The 13,179-nt window shown below is 37.9% G+C and overlaps 2 protein-coding genes across 5 annotated transcripts; one reads left to right on the plus strand and one right to left on the minus strand.

Annotated features, from left to right (window-relative positions):
• Nucleotides 1–805: 805 nt before the first annotated feature.
• On the minus strand, nt 806–7,715 carry LOC109052760 (ubiquitin specific peptidase 12a). 4 transcript variants are annotated; one of them, XM_042714343.1, is made up of 9 exons: nt 7,559–7,715; nt 6,307–6,387; nt 5,990–6,203; nt 4,819–5,051; nt 4,614–4,690; nt 4,439–4,522; nt 4,165–4,362; nt 3,852–3,930; nt 806–1,595 (listed from the first exon to the last, which is right to left on the minus strand). In XM_042714343.1, the coding sequence occupies exons 1-9, from the start codon at nt 7,604–7,606 to the stop codon at nt 1,494–1,496; spliced, it is 1,116 nt and encodes a 371-aa protein (XP_042570277.1). In that variant the 5' UTR covers nt 7,607–7,715; the 3' UTR covers nt 806–1,493. The 4 variants fall into 4 exon arrangements, with proteins under 4 accessions (XP_042570277.1, XP_042570278.1, XP_042570279.1 ...); XM_042714344.1 differs by having other exon boundaries at nt 5,990–6,231; nt 7,559–7,696; XM_042714345.1 differs by lacking the exon at nt 7,559–7,715 and adding an exon at nt 6,646–7,519 and having other exon boundaries at nt 5,990–6,231.
• Nucleotides 7,716–8,626: 911 nt separating this feature from the next.
• Nucleotides 8,627–10,730, plus strand: LOC109052761 (60S ribosomal protein L21-like). Its single transcript, XM_019070178.2, has 6 exons — nt 8,627–8,763; nt 9,424–9,502; nt 9,595–9,656; nt 9,741–9,853; nt 10,208–10,358; nt 10,609–10,730. Exons 2-6 carry the CDS (start codon nt 9,436–9,438, stop codon nt 10,696–10,698), a joined length of 483 nt encoding a protein of 160 aa, XP_018925723.1. The 5' UTR covers nt 8,627–8,763; nt 9,424–9,435; the 3' UTR covers nt 10,699–10,730.
• The last annotated feature ends 2,449 nt before the right edge of the window (nt 10,731–13,179 follow it).

Below are 13,179 nucleotides of genomic sequence, written 5' to 3' on the forward strand. Positions count from 1 at the left end.
CAGTTTTAGTGTTTAAATTTAGCTCGACTTGGCAAAATGCAATATATTAACACTTAATTCACTTAAAAAAAAACACCTTTTCAAAATAGAAAACTTACCCATTTCAAAGACCCAGGAGGTATTGAAATGTATTTGTGTAGGATGAGACCCATTTATCTAGCATCTGACATTCAGACTGCATCTTTCTGGAAAGATGCACATTGTGTTGCTCCCCTGTGAGAGCTATTCTTGGCATGTGCTATTAACAGCACACTCATCTGTGTCACCCACTTCCCCCACTATCTTCCCTCTCTCCTCCATCCTCTAACCCCATGCAGCCTTCATCCCCATGCCTCTATTTCAGACAGACTCACACATCCTCACAGACTAAACTGCATAGTCAGTGATGACGCCTGATAAAATCCTTTCCAGTCTGAAACTAGACTCAATATGGCTCTCCAATGACAGATTTGAGAATCGCTTTTGAGCATTAATAAATATATATAACCCTTCATTTTCATCAAATTTAAAAGAATTCATCCACATTTTACACAATAATGAGCTGGCAAATGAACTGAATTGTTGCAAAACAACACAAAACCTCTAAAGCTGGAATGAGAGGAAAGCAATCGGTGAAAAGGGAACGATGCTATGCAATTCTCCATCTTGCAGTAATCTTGACCAGCCACCGAGGGGCTACAGTGACCAAGAATGAGTCATCAGCACAGAAAAAAAAAAAAGGTTTGGTTGTATGGAAAAGGCATCCAGTCGAATCGCAGTAGGCTGCTAATAGCTGGTATTTACATGCTTGGCTGCATACATCATATCTTGGTGTATACACTTTTATTTCTTTTTCTTTAAAACAGAAAATGATAATTTCACAACAGGCCATCTCAAGCAAACCCTTACATTAACCTTCCGACATCTACAAAACTGTATCAAAAGTGCACCATAGTGTTATACATCTTTTCTGGTTCTATCCTCTTTTTTTGGCTATATCAGTAATATTATTATAATTCTCTTAATATTTATACAAATATCACTCTGTACAAGGTAGAAATACATAACCCGCAATGCCCCGCACCCGGAGCGTTTAGACCCTCCCCGCCATTATAATAAACACACCTGCTTTCCCCATGCACTAGTCTTCAGCCTCCTCACAGCCACAGGAATCAAAAGGTCGCAGCATGAAAGTTGAATGCAAATCCCGGTCGTATCATACAGTCTGTTACATTAAAGACATTCTCTCCACAGTAAAGGACTGAACACGAGTGATGAAATGCTCCCACAACGTAAATACAACTGACAAACAACGTTCAAAAGGCCTTGCGACTGCATTGCATCCAACGTTACTGCTGCGTGGAGACCGGCGAGGGTGGGCTTGGACGGTGTGGTGGGGTGTGTGTGCGGCGTCGCTGCAGTAAGAACCTGCGCAGGTGGGATGTAGCAGGGTTCTAGGTACAGGCACGCCTGCTGCACAGCTGTCCCATAAGGGGACGCCACTCCGGCCTCTCTCAGTCTCTGGACTGGTAAAACAGGATGTACCCGGACTCAGAGTTCTTGGAAATTTCCGAGGTTAATCCGTAGAACTCCTCAATCGCCTGGGCATCAATTTTCTACAGGGAGAAACAAAACACTTTTCTTTAACAAATGCAGAAAGATCATCCTGCAATCAATGACTTTTCCATGACATTTGTAAAGAAACATACTTAGAAAAATATACTTTCAATATAAAAACTCTATATGATTTGATTTACTCTTTACATTTTTTTTTTTTAAATATTTTATAAAGATTGCACTCCAAACGTATTAAGTAAATAAAGATTATTCTAGTTTTGTATAGCTCTAAACGCATCACTAGAAAAATCTATATTTACTATGATAAACTTAATATAATTTGATTTACTTTTGTACAAATTTATTTTTAATTATTTCTTTTGTACAAATTTATTAATATCTATATATCTATATATATATATATATATATATATATATATATATATATATATATACACACACCCACACACAATTATTTTAAAAAATTTTAAATTTATTCAACTCAAATTGTGAAACTCATGTATTAAATAAATTCAGTGCACACAGACTGAAGTAGTTTAAGTCTTTGTTTCTTTTAATTTTGATGATTTTGGCTCAGTTTTTAAAATAAAATTGTGATTCACTCTTTTTATATATTAGAATATGGTGACATGCCAATCAGCTAATCACTCAAACACCTGCAAAGGTTTCCTGAGCCTTCAAAATGTTCTCTCAGTTTGATTCACTAGGCTACACAATCATGGGGAAGACTGCTGATCTGAAATCATTGACACCCTTCACAAGGAGGGTAAGCCACAAACACTCATTGCCAAAGAAGCTGGCTGTTCACAGAGTGCTGTATCCAAGCATGTTAACAGAAAGTTGAGTGGAAGGAAAAAGTGTGGAAGAAAAAGATGCACAACCAACCGAGAGAACCGCAGCCTTATGAGGATTTTCAAGCAAAATCGATTCAAGAATTTGAGTGAACTTCACAAGGAATGGACTGAGGTTGGGGTCAAGGCATCAAGAGCCACCACACACAGACGTCTCAAGGAATTTGGCTACAGTTGTCGTATTCCTCTTGTTAAGCCACTCCTGAACCACAGACAACATCAGAGGCATCTTACCTGGGCTAAGGAGAAGAAGAACTGGACTGTTGCCCAGTGGGTCCAAAGTCCTCTTTTCAGATGAGAGCAAGTTTTGTATTTAATTTGGAAAACCAAGGTCCTAGATTCTGGAGGAAGGGTGGAGAAGCTCAGCCCAAGTTGCCTGAAGTCCAGTGTTAAGTTCTCACAGTCTGTGATGATTTGGGGTGCAATGTCATCTGCTGGTGTTAGTCCATTGTGTTTTTTGAGAACCAAAGTCACTGCACCCGTTTACCAAGAAATTTTGCAGCACTTCATGCTTCCTTATGCTGACCAGCTTTTTGAAGATGCTGATTTCATTTTTTAGCAGGATTTGGCACCAGCCCACACTGCCAAAAGCACCAAAAGTTGGTTAAATGACCATGGTGCTGGTGTGCTTGACTGGCCAGCAAACTCACCAGACCTGAACCCCAGAGAGAATCTATGGGGTATTGTCAAGAGGAAAATGAGAAACAAGAGACCCAAAAAATACAGATGAGCTGAAGGCCACTGTCAAAGAAACCTGGGCTTCCATACCACCTCAGCTGTGCCACAAACTGATCACCTCCATGCCACGCCGAATTGAAGCAGTAATTAAAGCAAAAGGAGCCCCTACCAAGTATTAAGTACATGTACAGTAAATGAACAAACTTTCCAGAAGGCCAACAATTCACTAAAAATGTTTTTTTTTTTTTTTTTTTTTTATTGGTCTTATGAAGTATTCTAATTTTTTTAGATGAATTGGTGGGTTTTTGTTAGATGTGAGCCAAAATCATCACAATTAAAGGAACCAAAGACTTAAACTACTTCAGTCTGTGTGCACTGAATTTATTTAATACACGAGTTTCACAATTTGAGTTGAATTACTGAAATAAAAGAACTTTCCACGACTTTATTGAGATGCACCTGTATTTCAAGATTTTATATATTAAATAATTGAAAATTTATTTATTCATTCATTATTTAGTAATTTATTTATTATATTAAAACTCTACATGGTTTCAATATTGCTTATTATTTAGTTATTTTATTCATTTATTAACTTTTTAATTTTGTATATACCTGTATATTGTGTATATTTTAATTACTGCAAATCATTATCTTAAAATTCCCTAATATTTTTATATTTTCCAAGACTGTGGGAACCCTGAATCTTGCAAATTTCTATTTCAGTAAATGACTGATGCTTATACATGGCGGATGGCAGCTTACCTCTACTATGTCATCATCAAACAGTAGCCAGAAATCATGACTCTTTACAATTGCGATGTAGTGTCCTCGGTTCGGACCGCTGTAAAAGCACACACAGACAAACACACACAAATAAGTTCGAAATCAAGGAAGCAAATCAGTACAGTTCTCCTTTATTGCAAGGACAGATTTCGAAATGCTTGCATGAGGAGTTTCTGTTCACACAAGCAAGTATTGTGAAATCAGACGACGGAGGAGAAAGAAAAACACATTTACAAAAGTTTGAAAGTCCATTCTGGCTTCCTGGTTTCTATTAAAACTTGCATCGACTCACCTGCCACAATGCACCACCACAGCGACCAGGTCGTAAAGCCTCTCGGGATTGGTGGCATCACCAGAGGTGTTAAAGAGGCGGAGCTCCAGAGGGAAGACCACACGGTAGCTTAGCTTAGTGTAGCGCTGCAGCTGCTCCATGTATTTAAATCTCTTCAAGTGCAAGGCGAGGATCATGGGGAGTTTCTTAACCCGCATTCTAGAGTCAAACAAAGTATATACGGTGAATAAATGTTCAAAAAATCAGGAAGCAGCTGACAGAAAAGAACGCTCACCGTTTGTGTGCCTCTTGTTTACTTCTGCATTCCTCACAGTAATATTTATACTCACTGCACAAGGTCTCTGTATTACTGAAACCTCTAGAAGGGGCCAGTAAGAAAAAGAATTGTTTATTAAAACGGACACATATTCATGTTTAAATTGGGTTTAAGTGTGAGTGTGCTTTCAGACCTGAGACAGTGTGTGATTGAAGTGTTCTGCTCCACGTCCACTGACAAATCCAAGAAATCCTCATCTTTACTGCTTATCTGTGACAAAGCAAAGTCCAAAGACACACCTCAGATAAAAGCACAGCCAATCGCATTCAGAAGAACGATCAGGATACCATCTTATTGGACTGAAGGGTCCCCAGTTAAGATATGTGAGGTGCTAATACCGTCTCGCAGGTGAGGCATCGTGTCTCATTGGTCAACGTGCCCTGGAAGATCTCATGAACCCAGGTGGAGGAGGGCGGGGTGCTGTTATTGTTCTGTGAATCAAGTGTGCCATTAGCCAATTTGCCATTCTGCTTGTCTTGCTTGCGCTCTTCTTGCAGCAGGTCTGCTATTGTGTTCAGCAGGTAGTTGAGGAACTCATGTGCATCTTGTTGCATGTAGTTATCAAACAGTTCTGTGGGTGACAGAATGTTACATAAAATATCAAAAGTAATCAAGCCTTTATGAATCCAGTGTGTTTTTCTGGCCAATAAAATTAATGTAATTTAATGTTTTTTTTTATTTTAATTTATTTTTTTAGATTATTAAGGTCTTAAGGTTAGTAATTTTGTGTTACATGAGTTACTAAGATGGTGGAACTCTGAAGTTGATGGTTTTGCGATAATATTTCAATAACACTTTACAAAAAGGTTCCATTTGTTAACATGCACTAACAATGAAAAATACTTAGAGTATTTATTATTCTCAGTTCATGTTAATGTTGTGGAGACGCTGTGTGTTTCGCTGTAAAAGCAAAACTACTTTGTTTGGCCTTCCAAAAGAGGACACAACTAGAAATCAGTGGTTCAACACTGTTCCGGAACAGTTTAACCAAAATATTCAGATGTGTGCAGCGCATTTTGCAAAGGACGAGGACTGTTTCCTGTGAGCGTAGCTTACAATGCAGGTGTCTGTTTCTATTAAGTGACGCAGTTCCAACTTTGCAGGGACAGTCTGGCGCTTCTGACTCACAGCCTGTAAGTATTCATATTTAAATAATCTGCCACTGATGATTCAAACGTGAGTTTTAAGCAGTGTAGTAGAGTAGCGTTTGTGTTTGTCTATTCTCTATTCACAAATGCAGACATGGTTTTATATTTATGCGGTGCGATGCAATGCAACGCGTAAAAAGACAGTATAGGTCATTATAATCAGTAATTATGTCCCCACTGGATGCAACAAATGCCTCATTTATAATGGGTTTTATTGTTTTTGTCTCGTCTTCAATGCACTGAAAAACTACTTCTTGAGCTTGTACCTCAGTTTCTGACCAAGAACTAGCATCTAAATTCCGAGTAAAACCGAGAATTCAACTGAACACAAAAACAATCCCTTCTTGCTCGTGTTCCTTACCATTCTCTTTCCGTAGTCTCGTGATGAACTTCTTCGGGGGTATCACGCCGACCTTCCTCTTCTGGTTGGCTATACTGTGGAACAGGTCGGCCAGGCAGGTGAGCAGGTTCTCCTTGCGACGCGGCTGGCTCCTGTACGCGAGGATCTTCTCCCGGAACGGCCGGCAGAAGTACAGAGCCTGGAGCACAGAGTTACAGTAGCAGGTGTTTCCAAACTGTGGATCGAAACACAGAACACACACACTGATTCCAGAGCATAACAATAAACACGTTGGTTGAAGGAGACAATGGGAGACAGCAGGGAATGTCTTCGCTTACGTTGACCAATCCGAAGTAATGCTCGTTGACAGGGAACTGCTCCGAGCCGATCTCTTTCTCCAAAGCGGAGGCATTGGCGCCCTGAAACAGAACAGGTCAACAGCTGTTCATATATTTACAGCTGCAGTGCCATTGAATAGACAGTCCTTTAAATTACCACAGTAACCACAGTTTCTATCACATAGTTACTGTTACTAATAAAACGATGCTAATTTGGTTTTAGCCACCACTTTCTTCAATAAATAAATAAAATGACTAAGTAATCTTACATTTTAAAACGGAGACACTCTTTTAATTAATTGTGGTTTTGCAGTAATAACTATAATTGTAGAGACTTACGACACTGTGGCGGAAGCTATGGTTAACCAGAGTAAATTGTAGCAGACGTCTGATACATCCGAGACACATTTGATAAGAGAACAACGTCCGCTGATTGAAAATTGGTGATTTAAAATCGCAAAACACACACACACACACACACAAAACGTAAATGTGAACCTAAAAACAACCCAATGAAAAACACGCAGGACATCTAATGAGGTGAAACTACATTAGCATTCATTAGCATCTCACTACCGTGACTTTTACATTTAAAAACGCCAAATTCAACGGACAAAAACGTAATTAACAGTTAAAACGCAAATAAAGCAGATACTATATGGAGGGACACACTGGGTACGGAGATGCAGAGAGGGGATGGGACTGTGAAATCACGATGTGACCGCACTGGCAACAGCTTAGCACTGAAGCTCAGGTAACGTTACACTGAACGCATTTTACATCAGCATGATCCTCACGTTCGCCGTAAGTTACTCAACACAACGCTCGTCTGAATGCTTGTACTCATTTATTACACATGAAGAGCAATCTGAGATTATTTAGATATCAGTGTCTCGCGCTTGTTAAGCACATCTCGCGATCATAACCCGCGCTGAATGACAGTTCAGCTCAGCAGTTAGCAGGCTTTGCTGCCTTCAGCAAATCCTGTAAGGACGAGCGAATTTAAAAGCCTGACGTTGTGTTATGAAGACGATACGGCCGTGTTGTATATCTACCAGATAACTAATTATTTAGGCCCAAGGCAAAATTCATAGCAAGCACACAGACGGATAAAGACAGCTCGCAACTGCAGCAGAGGAAAACTGGCAACCTAGAGAGCCCGATTCACTGAACTAACGCAGCAGCCGACCCTTTACAATACCACGCGTGTGCTGGCGTCCAACTATCCGTGATTGAAGTGATATTTACTCACCATGGTACAAAAAGAGGCAAATTTGGAAACTGTCATTAGGATTTCCATTCGCCCAGCGCCATCTTCCACCCAATCACCGCGCGGAGGCGAAGAGGAGTCCCCGTGAGGACAGACTGCGTCCGCGCCTGAGGGAAATCCGCGGGGTCTTAGTGCCCCACCGCCGTATGTCTAACTGTTTTAATATAGACATGGTATTAGTACACGCCACACAAGAAAATTACATAAAAAAGAATAAAGGAAAATATAAAATTAGGTAATACATGTCAGTAACTTACTTAAATAAAATAATAAGTGCAATACACAACAGAAAAATAAACTTTCAGGAAGACGTTACTGAACATTAGTACAAATAATTAGTGAACTAGTTTTTTTTTTTAGTGCATATTCAGTTCAGCAGAGAGTTTGTAGGATACTTTTCATTTATATCAGGAATTATTTATTTAATTACATTTTTAATTTGAAGAAATAATTTAAGAGTTTTCATGAACCTGGTTCAAGCTTTTTTTTTATGTAAATCTACACTTAGAGAGCTTATGGTCTGGTGGTGTGATGTTCAAAACAATTTATATTTATGTCAGCATTCGATTTAATTAATTAAATTTGTAATAAAACAAATTACGTTAGATTTTTTGATGAACTTAACAATGGAAGCAATCAAAATAATAAAAAAAGCAATGATATACAAGTGCTAAACAGGTTAAAGTTCTTTTTTAAGCATTTAAATTAATTTAAAGAGCTTGTGGACTGTTGTGATTTATATAAAAAGCTAATTTATGGCCAAACTTATTTAATACATTTTATATTTTAAAATAAATATAAATTATATTATATAAATTATAATATAAATATATTTATATTATAATAGGCTTATATTATCTAATAAAGGTCACATTATCTAAATCAAATAAATTAGAATGAAAGTTAAAAGTCAAGCTTATTATTTTAAATAAATAAATACATCTACGCGATTCATTGAAAATAAAACGATCCATGCAGTGCTCTCTCATTCAGGTTTAAATGAATAATAAAAAATAAAAAAAATCATCAAATACAAATAAGACGATGACATCACTGGCCATGGACCAACAGCTCTGATACTTTTACTCAGGCAAATGAGTAGTCTTCCTAGACGTGCTTTGAAGGAAGCGCCGCAGGACCTCATCATTCTCTTTCCGCCGTACCCGCCATCTTGCGAGCAACCGGGGGTAAGATGTGCTCTAGAAGTTATGTATTAAATCGTTAATAACATAGCTCTCGCTGAGCAGAAGTGCCACATAAAGCGCCCAAAAAACACCTTACCTGGCAATGCATCGAAATGAAGGACGCATGTGCGTTGTTGCGCGCCGTAAACAATAAAATAGAGCGTCAAGCTGGAGCGTGTCCGATACATGTGGGCCATGCGTGGAAAGGCTGCGCGAGAGTCATGAAGATAAAAATAAAGACGTACACATATTACCGATTTCTCTGTATTCTCGTACGATGTATTAAGAACACAAACAGCTGCAGGGTGTCACTTCTGTTCGCTCCCGTATTCAACGGCGTCAATGTATTTCTTGATCATGAACTAAAGTTTCTTAGAGCTGTAACGATCTTTTGTCAAAAACATTTGTCTTGATGTTTTAATTGAAGTCTCCATAACTATTAATCGTTCGTCACTATTGGAATAAATGTAATTTTAAATAAGCTATGCACGGTTTAATGATGTCATTTTATGTTGGATCATATTGTACAGTTAGTAATGACCAAAGACTCCAAGTCAAGTAATACAGTCTCTAATATTGTAGCTGGATATCAAGCACAGAGGAGTGTTTGAGAACCGTTTTTTTTCTAGAAAGTAGTCATCTAACTTTATTTTGTGTCTTTAGTGACCAGGCATCATGACAAACACCAGAGGCAAGAGGAGGGGGACCAGGTACATGTTTGCCAGGCCCTTCCGCAAGCATGGTGCGTACACTCGAGCCGTACTGTACTTTACACGCACAAACATACTCTTATAAAACTTTTAAGACCTGACATGGCTTTTCATTCTACAACAGGCCCAATCCCTCTGTCCACCTACATGCGCATCTACAAGAAGGGCGATATCGTGGACATCAAGGTAAGAGTTATTAAATGAAAGATTTGTTACAGTAAAGTTTGTTGTCCAGAATAACTTATCTGAAACGGATACATTTTCATCCAGGGCACAGGAACCATTCAGAAGGGCATGCCTCATAAATGCTACCATGGCAAAACGGGACGTGTTTATAATGTTACACAGCATGCTGTAGGCATCATTGTCAACAAGCAAGTCAAGTAAGTACCGCTTTGAACATGATCTGTATACTTTGATAAAAATAAAAAAAATAAATGTTTAACCTTCCAGTAAACAAGAAAGGTTGATACAGTTTTAAAATTGTCACTTGACCACACATCGTTTTGAATGATCAGTATAAATGTGTACTGCCCCAGATTCACTTTGCCATAAGGGCCGTCCAGTGCCCTAACTGGTCATTAATGTGGGCGAGAGCAGTCATCCTTATGCACCCTGGACAGGCACAATAATGCCTTTACCAGATTGTCAATAATGGAAACATCCCCTCATGGATAAATCTTGTGAATGTATAACGATTCTTCTCTTTTAAGTGACCAATTATTGTTTACTCTTAGGGGCAAGATCCTGGCTAAGAGGATTAATGTGCGTATCGAGCATGTTAAGCACTCAATGAGCAGAGACAGCTTCTTGAAGCGCGTTAAGGAGAACGAGAAGAAGAAATTGGAGGCCAAGAAGGAGGGCACCTGGTTCGAGCTGAAACGCCAGGTATAAGATCATTTAGTGTTTGCTTTCTGTCTTGGATGTTAAATGTCACCGTGTATGCATTTCATTGTACTCTGTAAACTTCATGTTGGGATGTGCCAAACAGTTATTTGAAGTGAAACTGAAACATAGACCGTTATGATATTTAATTTAATTGATTGGTTAAAAGGATACTGTGTAGAAAACACTATTATAACACGTCTGGGTGATGTTCTTTCCTTGTGGCCTTGATGTATCTTTATTTTGTTTTCAGCCTGCTGCTCCACGGCCAGCACACTTTGTCAGCACCAAGAACAACGAGCCTCAGCTTCTGGAGCCCATCCCCTACGAGTTCATGGCATAAATCTGCTGACCAAAATAAAGATTTGTACCATATACTGCTAGTTTGGAACTCTTTCTTTAACCGTTGTTCAAGTGTACGTATATTGTGTGAATGAATTTGAGCTGTGTTTGGAGGATTGTTGTTGAGATGATATAAATTGACAGTGACATGTTATAAGAAACATGTCATAATACACAATTCTGTTACTTCAGTCCATTTATGTGTTAAAGCTATTATAGAACTGTAGGTGCATGTTTTTAGTTATTTCAGATTATAACTACCAGATCACAGCTCAGTAGAGAATGTAAGCATTGTTCAAACATAGCTCAACTTTTTTTTACATAAATTTTCAGCTCACAGTACTATGTGTTGCATATTTGATTTAATAAGATCCCAGCTTTCATCTTAACAAAAAAATAATTTTAAAATGTTGTCTTGTGTATTACAGCAAACTCCAAGCATAATATAATTTTAGACTTTCTCAGAAGTTGTTGAAGCTGCTCTCTCAAATCAGTGAAGTAAAGGAAAAAAGAGTTTGTGGCTCTAGAAAATGTCTCGCTTTCAGTAAAAAAGCTCTGTACCTGTATAAAGTGTTGTAGCTAGCCTTATGTTGAAGTGCTCAATTTAGTATAGTAGTCTGATCTTTATACTGTCATTTTACAATCATTCTGTTAGAAAGAACTTGACTGATTATAGAAGGGGTTGCATTTCTTCCATTCTGTTCACAACCAGTTCCAGAGTTTGCCAAAATCTCCTGCTGTTAGCAGGTCTATAACTGCTCTTACCTGTGGGTGCAGTCATGAAAACCTAGAAAGGTTGTTACAGTGTTCACATAATCACAAATGAACACAGGTGGATTTAAAAAAGAAAAATATACCTTTATAGTGTCATGATTGTTTCTCTCAAAGTAATTATACACCTTATGTTAATACAAAGAAAATGGTGTCTATTTCAGATTTCACGTAAAGAACAGTGGAAAAAGAAAACACGTTCTGAAGGAACTTCACGATATTTGCCTTAGTAGATCACAAGATGATTTCTGAAATGATTGTTGTGCTTAATTGTATGGTAGTTCACGTGAGCTGTCACTAGAGGGCAGCATTAGCCGTTGCCCTCATGCCTGACAGAATAAGTCCGAGAAGACCCTTTGGTTAGAGCATTTTTAGTTTGAACGTTTTAATTGCATATCTACTCTAATTATTAGACGTTTGTAGCATAGATCATGACAGTGTATTTTTGTTACAAAATGATCAGACAGATAAGATTTTTTTGTAATATGGAATTTTGTATTAGCCTAGTATTGGCGAAATTTCAGACAAATCTAAGTCAGGTTCTTGACGGTGAGGAAAACATGATTATGGCAGATACCCTAAACTATAGACACGTTATGATATATGTTCATGCATATTGGCAATACTGGCATTACAATGAAGTGATTAAACATTAACAAAAAAAGTAGGCCTACTGCAGTAATGACACAGCCCTGCATCTTTGCTGGAAAAAATTGCTGATTTTGAAAAAAGGAGAAATAAAACCTAATTTGATAATGCTGGGTTCAAAAATCTCAATAAAAACTTTCCATCACATACATTTTTTTTAGTTTTTTTTTCAAATTATATATTTGTATCATATTAATACACTTATCAACGTAAGAAGTCAAACATCTCAGTTTTAACGACAAAAAGATTTATTCAAAATGTCTAATTTAACTTACAATCTGCAAAGTGGAAATGGGAAAAGTGGAAATCAGGCGTTCAGTGGAAATCAATGTGTTAAGAATAATCGGTGTTAACTGAACAAATAGTTGTAACATGGCTTAAAGGAAGATAGAACTCATGTCTTTATGAGTTTATCTGGTGATTAAGGCCTAATACAAGACTTCTTCACCTTACAAATGGTTATCGAAAGCAAAAATGCTACAAAATCCCCATTATGTTTTGTAAGAGTAAAACAGCCACTACTTTTGGAATCAGCACCCCAAAATTAGTAGAAACAAGTATTTGATTTCATTCAGTAAATATGATGCATGGAGGTGTTATTCAAAAATTACAATATAAAACAACAGGTTCACTAATATGAAAACGCAAAATAAGCTAGAAATCAAGGTGTTTTCAAATTTTCCAAATTGATGAGTCAAATTATAAGTAAATACAAAAACATGCTTACTCCTAAATATCCACATTTGCAGATACATATGTCTGGTTTGTGGGGCATGCACTTGAATTGCTATACTATTCTGGGCCTTTTGTGTGTGTGATTTGGTGTGTAAGCGAGGATCACCTCTCTCTATCTTGACTTGTGCTGTGTAATCAGAGTGGCTGAATGCCTGACTGCATATCTGACAAATATGTTATCTCATCCCACCTCAGTACTTCACCCAATATTTGCTTTAATTAGGGTCAGTTCCTGAGATACGCAACAGCTGTGTGGGTGCGAATGCCTTAATTCCACGATGTTCTCATTCACGTCCTTTACTGCATTTTTGTTTTATGATATGTACAC

This window comes from Cyprinus carpio, chromosome A24 (assembly GCF_018340385.1).
Source record: "Cyprinus carpio isolate SPL01 chromosome A24, ASM1834038v1, whole genome shotgun sequence".
NCBI classification, from domain to species: Eukaryota; Metazoa; Chordata; class Actinopteri; order Cypriniformes; family Cyprinidae; genus Cyprinus; species Cyprinus carpio.

What these genes read in the sequence shown, in the direction of transcription:
- LOC109052761 (XM_019070178.2), top strand. Translation starts at nt 9,436, where the DNA reads ATGACAAACACCAGAGGCAAGAGGAGGGGGACCAGGTACATGTTTGCC. An exon ending in CAGGCCCTTCCGCAAGCATG is followed by an intron (nt 9,503 to 9,594) that starts GTGCGTACACTC and finishes ATTCTACAACAG; the next exon opens with GCCCAATCCCTCTGTCCACC. An exon ending in ATTGTCAACAAGCAAGTCAA is followed by an intron (nt 9,854 to 10,207) that starts GTAAGTACCGCT and finishes GTTTACTCTTAG; the next exon opens with GGGCAAGATCCTGGCTAAGA.
- LOC109052760 (XM_042714342.1), bottom strand. Translation starts at nt 6,714, where the DNA reads ATGTGTCTCGGATGTATCAGACGTCTGCTACAATTTACTCTGGTTAAC. An exon ending in GATGCCTCACCTGCGAGACG is followed by an intron (nt 4,691 to 4,818) that starts GTATTAGCACCT and finishes GCTTTGTCACAG; the next exon opens with ATAAGCAGTAAAGATGAGGA. An exon ending in TTGATGATGACATAGTAGAG is followed by an intron (nt 1,596 to 3,851) that starts GTAAGCTGCCAT and finishes TTCTCCCTGTAG; the next exon opens with AAAATTGATGCCCAGGCGAT.